Source organism: Grammomys surdaster, unplaced genomic scaffold (assembly GCF_004785775.1).
Source record: "Grammomys surdaster isolate TR1022 unplaced genomic scaffold, NIH_TR_1.0 198, whole genome shotgun sequence".
Classification (NCBI taxonomy): domain Eukaryota; kingdom Metazoa; phylum Chordata; class Mammalia; order Rodentia; family Muridae; genus Grammomys; species Grammomys surdaster.
The window spans coordinates 316,458-324,758 of record NW_021604643.1 but is presented as its reverse complement, the minus strand read 5'-3'; the positions used below and the strand labels follow the sequence as shown (position 1 = coordinate 324,758).

General features: G+C 36.7%; 1 protein-coding gene across 5 annotated transcripts in view; it reads right to left on the bottom strand.

Annotated features, from left to right (window-relative positions):
- Nucleotides 1-3,821: 3,821 nt before the first annotated feature.
- Nucleotides 3,822-8,301, bottom strand: part of Anxa1 (annexin A1) — a 73,369-nt gene continuing 68,889 nt past the window's right edge. For all 5 annotated transcript variants that reach the window (XM_028770122.1, XM_028770124.1, XM_028770123.1 and 2 more), the window contains 4 exons: nucleotides 8,061-8,156; nucleotides 7,040-7,098; nucleotides 5,012-5,134; nucleotides 3,822-4,167 (listed from right to left, as the gene is read on the bottom strand). In XM_028770122.1, coding sequence (XP_028625955.1) covers nucleotides 4,111-4,167; nucleotides 5,012-5,134; nucleotides 7,040-7,098; nucleotides 8,061-8,156 — 335 coding nt within the window. In that variant the 3' untranslated portion in view covers nucleotides 3,822-4,110. The remainder of the gene's footprint in view (nucleotides 4,168-5,011; nucleotides 5,135-7,039; nucleotides 7,099-8,060; nucleotides 8,157-8,301) is intronic.

Sequence of the window (8,301 nt, the reverse complement as noted above, 5' to 3'; positions counted from 1 at the left end):
AGAGAGAGAGAGAGAGAGAGAGAGAGAGAGAGAGAGAGAGAGAGAGAACTAATGATGGTGATGATCAGATTTACATTCATAATTCATTTACTATTTTATTTACCTGTGTCATTGTATCTAATGGAAAGCAGTGTCAAGTGGGAAAGTGATATACACCTTCTGATGTCAGGAGTATAGAACACTCAAACAATCCAATAAAAACAGAGATGCTAATTTAAGTCTAAAATACATCTTTGACTTGACCTATATTCAAGCCATTGATTGTAATACATTATGATTGTAGTCATTGCATTAAGGAATGTGTGCCAAGATAGGCAGAGAGAGAGAGAGAGATGTAAACGGATTACAATGAGTGTTTGCTTATGGAAGTAGAGAAAGCAAATGAGGGTGTGAGTCTGAAGTTAACTGACATCAGCAAATCAGAAGAAAACACTGTGTGTTTGTGGTGTGGACTGAGGTAGGGTTTCAGAAAATACTAGAAAAAGGACTCCTGGAATAACAAAAGGATTAAGCTAATAGGTTACTTATGCCAGATAACAAAGTCTATCCCAGAGACTCACCTCCTCCAACAAGGTCACACCTGTAACTCTTTCTAAATAATTCCACCAACTAGGGGCCAAATGCTCAGGCATATGAGCCTATGGTGGGCTTCCTCATTCAAACCACCATACCATGTTAATACAGTGCCATTGTGTTTATGTGCCACATTTTTCATTATCCACCTGTCTGTTAAAGGATGTTTAGGTTGTTTCATTTTCTTCCTATTGTGAAAAGAACAGTAATGAACACAGTTGAGCAAGTATCTGTAGAAGAATATCAAGTCCTTTAAAATACACCAATGAACACAATACCTGAGTTATATAATGGATCTCCTTCTAGCTTTCTGAGAATTCTCCACACTGATTTCCATAGGGGTTAGGCTGATTTCAGTTTTACCTACAGTGAATTATATGATCCCTCTCTCTGTGTATCCACACCAGCATTTGCTACCGTTTTCATGCTATATTACTTTGGCTATTGTTATTCAAGGCAGATTAAATGTCAGTATCATTTTTATTTTGATTTCTTTTTATTTCTTTTAAATAGGAATATTTGTTTGTTTCATGAAAATAAACTACATTCTTTTTATAATAGCACTGTTAAAATGCTGATAACTATAGCAAAATATGCTCCTACTGTGAGGAAAGTCTTGTAATAAAGTTTAGATGTCATGAATAGACATCATACACTTTCAAAGTAGTCTTAATTTATCTTTCCCCTAGGAGCTATTATCAAACATCTTTAAAAATATTCTATGCCATTTTCATTTCTTCTTTTTAACTTTCCATTCAGACCTGCACTCTGTTTTTAATTGAAACATTCACTTTCTAAATTCTATGCCTTTTGAGTTCTTTTTATATTCTAGATGTTAATCCTCTACCAGATGTACTTCTGGCAAAAATTCCCTCCCACCCCATGATCTTCCTTTTCACTTGATAGTTTCATTTGTATACAGAAGCTTCTTAGCTTTATGATGTCCCACTTATCAATGATTGGCCCTTCAATCCTTAGCAAATCAAGTGCTGAGAGAGTTCTTTCTGCATACGTACCTTATAAGACACTGCCGACATTCTCCTCAAGCAGTCTTGGTGTTTGCTTCAGGTTTCACACTAAGTTCTTAGATCCATGGGAAACTCACTTTTGTTCAGTTTGATAATCACAGGTCTAATTTGATTCATTTACATTTAGATAACCAGTTGAGCCAGCACTATTTGTTAAGGACTCTGTCCTTCCTACAGTGTATATTTTTGGCACCTTTCTCAAATATCATTAAATTTCATAGTCTTAATAATTAGATGTTCTGTATTGTATCATGTAGGAAGAGACGCTGATAGTAAGATCTGGTTCCCTAATTGGTTCTTGATTTGGTCAATAAAGGAGGCTGAGAGCCAATTGCTGGGTGGAAGGAACAGGCGGGACTTTTTAGGTCCCAGGAGGAAAAGGAGACTGAGGAAAAGAGAAGGGGCTTTTCAGCCAGGCTTTGGAAGAAACAGGAAAAAAATCGTGTAAGATCTCAGGGAAGCTAGGACCAGCAGCCTCCGCCACTGGTGGATAACCAAGGAGATCAGCTGAGGCTAGCTGATAAGTTTAGGGTAGGTGATTTGAGTCCAGCAATTGTGCTAGTTGTCAAGTTACAAAGTAATAAAACTCAGTCTGTATTTTTTATCCACTGATTCAATTGTCTAGGGTGGGGAAGCTAAAGCGAACCCTCCAAGAGCAAATTTGGATAGGAAAGAGAAGCCAGGTCAGTGATGGAGGCTTGCAGAAGCTAAGTTGGGAAGAGCAAAAGGGTACCGGGAAGGGCCAGAAGGTAGGGAGCAGGTCGAGGGTCTCCGCTCCGGGAAAGGTAGTAGCCTGTTTTTAAAATTACATGCAACAGTATCATTGATCCATGTGTTTGCTTTTAGGTCAATACAAGGATGCTTTTACTACCATGCCTCTGTAACTAGCTTGAAATCTGGTATAGTAATTCTTCCAGGTTACTTATTACTTAGGATTTTGACTATCTGAAGTCTTATATAGTTCCATATGTATCTTAGGAGATTTTTAGTGGTGGTGTTTTTTTTTTCTTTGTTTGGTGTGTGTGTGTGGGGGGGGTTCTATTACAAAGAATAGAATGGAGATTTTGACTGGGTTTGCATCATTTTGTAAATTGCTTTTGATAGGATGATTATTTTTCAATATTAATTCTACCAATTCATGAGTATTATCTTCTTCAATCTCTTTCTTCTGATTGAAAGAATTGAATGTAGGTGTCTTTTAGCTCGCTTGTGGTAAATATTAATTGGGAGAATTTTTCCCCACCATAGATTATAAAAGACATAAAATCTTTATATTTATATTAAGCCTTAAAAGCACTAGAGCTGCCGGGCGGTGGTGGCACACTCCTTTAATTCCAGCACTTGGGAGGCAGAGGCAGGCGGATATCTGAGTTCGAGCCCAGCCTGGTCTACAGAGTGAGTTCCAGGACAGCCAGAACTACACAGAGAAACCCCGTCTCAAAAAACAAAACAAAACAAAACAAAAAAAAACAAAAACAAACAAACAAACAAACAAACACTAGAGCTTGGAAGGTATCAATCCTCCTATGCTATTTCTGTCTACTTCCCTGTTAATTACCTTGAGATGTAACTTGTCATGTTCTGCCTAGCCTGCTCCTACTCCAATTGGCCGTTCATCATGGACATGTTTATTCATGATCTGCCTACACAATGGCATTTTTTTCTTTCTTCTTCTCTCTCCTCTCCTCCCTGGTAGCCTCTGCCTCAGACTCAAAGCCTCGAACCAAAGCCCCGCCTCTACCTCTCTTCTGCCTAGCTGTAGACATCGGTATTCAACCAATAATTTTAAATTTGGGAGCATGGTTACATAGCATCATTTGGTGTGCATGAGGATCTGCTCATCCCTGGAGGCGACCTTAGGGGCCAGTATTTAGCATTACGATACATAGCACCAGAACAAACCTCAACACTTCCTTGTTGGGTTTATTTCTAGATTTTTTTTAGATTTGTGAATTAGACTGCTTTCACATGTCTTTCTCAGCATGCTTAATATTGATATTCAGAAAGGCCATTGATTTTTGATAATTGATTGTGTGTCCTGCTGATTTGGTAAAATAGTTGGTTACTTAACAGAGCTTTCTGGTAGAACTTTGATGATTTCACAAAATCACAAAATTATCTTCAAACAGGGAAACCTGACTTCTCTTCTTTGTTAAACTAAGCCATTAGATTACATGCACGAATAAGAAAATCATGAAAGGAGAGACAATGGCACACCAATTGTCTTATAAAATTCTTTTATTTTACTCTGTGTAAACTTCTTTCTCAGGAATGGTACCGAAGTGACTTGCTTACAGGGATTTATAATTTGGAATAAACATAACTAACAAAACAAGTATTTCTCTATTGTACAGAGGGATGATGCAAAATGCATTTATAGGCTGTGTTATTCAAAGCAGGTAATTAGACTTATCTGCTAAGGCGATTTTCCTACTTAAGCCCATGCGATAGAAGGAAAACAGCAGCTAAGAGATGTTCTCCTCAGAACCTTGCAGCATAGATGGGGTGTCTAGTTTCCACCACACAGAGCCACCAGGATTTTTTCATAGTCTCCTTTGGTTTCATCCTGTAGGTGCAAAAGGAGAATATATTTGACATGTTGTAAAATGATGAATGCAAGATATTTTCATTGTAGAAATAACATGGCATCGGTAGAGTAAGTTACAAAGCAAGTCAGACATTACAGTGTATAATATAGCTATGTTTAAAAAAATCTAAATTGAATGCTTTCCAGAGGAGAATCAGAATAAAATCTACTCTGAACTAATTGTTGTATATTAGAATGAGTTATTTCTAAGTATTAATATATAATATAATTAATTGAAGTATTATATAACTTGATATTCCACATAAGAAAATATCTGAATCACTCCACAAAAGGAGTAGAAGCTATGGGCCTATAATTTTCTGATCTGAACTTCATTTACTTTAATCATGAAATACAAATAATGTGAATATAAATGATTATCTCTCTGTAGGACCAGTCTCCTTGACTTTTTGTAATGAGTTATTTTCTAACATCGTAATACATGACTTGAACATGTATTTTGAACATTTTATGCAAAACATACAAAGTACAAGTAAAACCACTGAAAAATAATTTTAGTACTAAGCTTTTAATCCTTCAATTTTAACTACAAAATAAATCATGACACATATCAATACTGTCAGGAACTCTGAAATATTCCAGAATTATTTATAAACAAAAGACTAGACATTTCTATATGGTTCAAAATGCACTTAGCTCTATGATAGTCTAGATTTAATTATGTGAAGTCTAATTTATTTATGAATCATTCACACTAAGAAGCTGAGCTATTCTTATATATGCAGTGTATAGCTGTAGAATCTTGAAATGTTGCATACAGAACTTTCTTTTATGAGGTGCCATTATAGAAAACACAGCATACCAGGATGGCTTGGCAAAGAGAGATTCCGTACTTCTTCTGGTAAAATACTTTGATTTCATTCATGTCGATTTCCGAACGGGAGACCATAATCCTGATCAATGCCTTATGGCGAGTTCCAGCACCCTGTGTAGACAGATCATGATTTTGTAACATGTAGGAAACCTCTCAATGAAGGCACTGGATTTTCAAGAGAATTTCTATTTACCCTTCCACACACTATACACAGAAAAATCATCCCTATATGCTCTTCTCTTCTCCTTCTCTCTACCTCTTCCCCTCTCTCGGTGTGTGTGTCTTTCTAACACACTATACACTCAGTCACACACACACAGTCACACACACACTCACATACACAGAGAGACAGAGAGACAGAGAATGACAGAGAGAGGCAGAGAGACAGAGGAGAAGAGAGAAAAGAGAAGAGAGAAGAGGAGAAGAGGAGAAGAGAAAAGAGAAGAAGAAAGGAGAGGAGAGGAGGGGAGAGGAGAGAGGGGGATGGCTGATGGAGAACAGTGATAATGAAAGAAGAAACTAGGAATTCTATTAGCAGAAGGTGCAAAGGGTTTCTGCGGATTTTTAATTGGCTTTCCAACATCCAGTCTTTGCTGTATCTCAACTATTAAATAATATGGCAAAATGTTATGTTCCCTGAGGTTATAAATCTAAACTATCTATTTTAAAATCTAAGTTGTCTCCCATTTCTCTTACAATGAAGCAACCATCTTATAAGGGCATACGACATCCTTTATAATTCTATACCCATTTAGACTGTCAATCTAATCATATATACTGTCTTGAAAGGATCGATTCCGCCTTAAATTTCAAATGTATGGTGTTTTCTTTTCTTAAGCCATCCCTACCTCACTCTTACCTACTTACACCATACTTACTTAAACCTCAAGTCTTTATGTTTTTATAATATTTTATTTATTTATCTATTTATTTATCTATTTATTTATTTATTTATTCATTCATTCTTGGGCATATATTTGTGCATGCACATAGCACAGCGTTCATGTGGAGGCCAGAAAACAACTTTCAGGAGTTGGTTTCCTCCTTCTACCATGTGGGTCAAAGGGATTGTGTTCAGATCTCAGGTTTGATGGTAAGTGCTTTTATCTGCTGAGTTGTGTCATTGGCCCAAACTTAAGGTTTTCTATTATATTAGAAAAAGCAGTATTGACTTCTGAAATTTTGTGCAAATGTCCTTATTTCTTACCAAGACATTTGCCCTTATTCATTTGAATATTACACACACACACACACACACACACACACACCAATTGACATGGGGGATGGAGGGAGAATTAATTAATATTCAAGTATATCTATTGTGCCTGCCTGAATTGATAAAAATGAGAAACATGTGTATCATTTCACAGAGCTCCTCAATTATTCATATTGTTATCTTTCCACCACTCTCTCTCTCTCTCTCTTAAGGCTGTGATATACATGGGTTACAAGGGAAGACCATGTCATAACTCCTGTCTTCACATCACAAAATACAAGTGCTGGGGTAATCTCTACTGCAACCTCCTTGCTTGATGAAATAGTTCAAGTCTCTCAAATGCATCTCAATACCACCGTCCACTTCTCTAACCATGAATTTAAAATATCACTATGAGTCTATGGCATGAAAGGCAGCATAGTAAGGAAGTCAAAAGACAGCAAGAAAGTGGCAGACTATAAAGCTTACCACCTTGGCTGAAGTAGCTTATTAAAATCACACATGAAAGGGGGGATTGTACCACTTTTCTCTTGGTGATTTGGGTTTTAAGTAAATTATAAATTATTTATAAACTTCTTGCTAGCTCACCTCAAAATTATATTCGCATATACCTTTTCTAAAAGTGCACCAAATCCAACAAGTATATTCTAATGCAGAAGCATGTTTCCCTTCAAACTGAATAAAGCAGCAATTGTCTTTAACAGAAATATATGTAATGCGATTTTTCAAGCATACGGCTTTCTACTCTTCTATGTGCAGATAACTTATCCTCTAAATAAAGTCTATAAGTAAAATAATACCTTCATGGCTTCGTAGAGTTTTTCAGCAAAGAAAGCTGGAGTGCTGGTGGCACACTTCACTGTAAGAGATGCAAATTTCAGTTGAAATAATCATCACAAAATAAGCATTCATATTTAAAAATAGAAAATAACTTTGTAAAAAAGAATTCTGTCCATATGCCTGATGTAGAATATGTAGTTTATTAGAAGATGGAGTCACTTTCTACAGGGTTGTTTTCAATATCCTTTGTCTAGTCAATATTCAGTAGTGACTCTACCCTGAATATACTCCTCTCTGTGGATATGGAGAAACCAGTATAAAAAATCAGGCTTCTTAGAAATGAACAACCATGGACTGCATAAGCTGTGTATGTCTCTGGGAAACATGTAAAAGATCCAGATTTTTAGAAATTAACCCATACATGCTAAATGAGCTTTTCCAGAACTTGTTCAAGACTATACAAGTGGTTACACCAGAAGTTCAATGTATTTCTCTTGGAGACCATCCATAGTGACCCAGAAGGTATGTCCTGCTTGCTGTATTGCCTTATAAACAGGGGTTCAAAAATATATTCTGCATATCCATATTTTAAAGAGCATCTGTTTCATTTTTAAAGCTTTCTTAAGCCAAGCTAGGTGGAGTACACCTTTAATCCAGGCACTTGGGAAGCAAAGGCAGGAGGATCTTTGTGAGTTCAAGGCCAGTTTAGTCTACAGGCTGAGTTACAGATCAGCCATGACTATTACACAGAGAATCCCTGCCTCAAAAGGAAGGAAGGAAGGAAGGAAGGAAGGAAGGAAGGAAGGAAGGAAGGAAGGAAGGAAGGAAGAAAAGAAAGAAAGATAGAAAGAAAAGCCTTCTGGTTTTATTATTTCATCATCAGACTTATATATTGCCTCAGTGTGAACATAGATGCAGAGATGTGTCATCTCCTCAGGATTTTTATATATATATATATATAATATATATATTATAGAGCAGCAGTGAAGTGCAAGTGGACAAGTTCAGGTTCAAAGCTTTGCCTGTGCTACTTCTACATACCGATGGTTGTGAGGCACTTCTCAATGTCGCCCTTCAGTTCCAGATCCAGAACTTTGTCCATGTCATGTTGACTGTATTTTCCATAATTCTGAAACACTGAATGGGGAACTGAAGTTAAGATTTGTGCAAAGCATTCTGTCTACTAGTAAACTTTAGCAAAATCAGGGTAACCGATTCAGGGGCTCCTTGGGGACACTGAACTCATGTGTTGGCATACAATAATGAACTTTGCATTGCTATT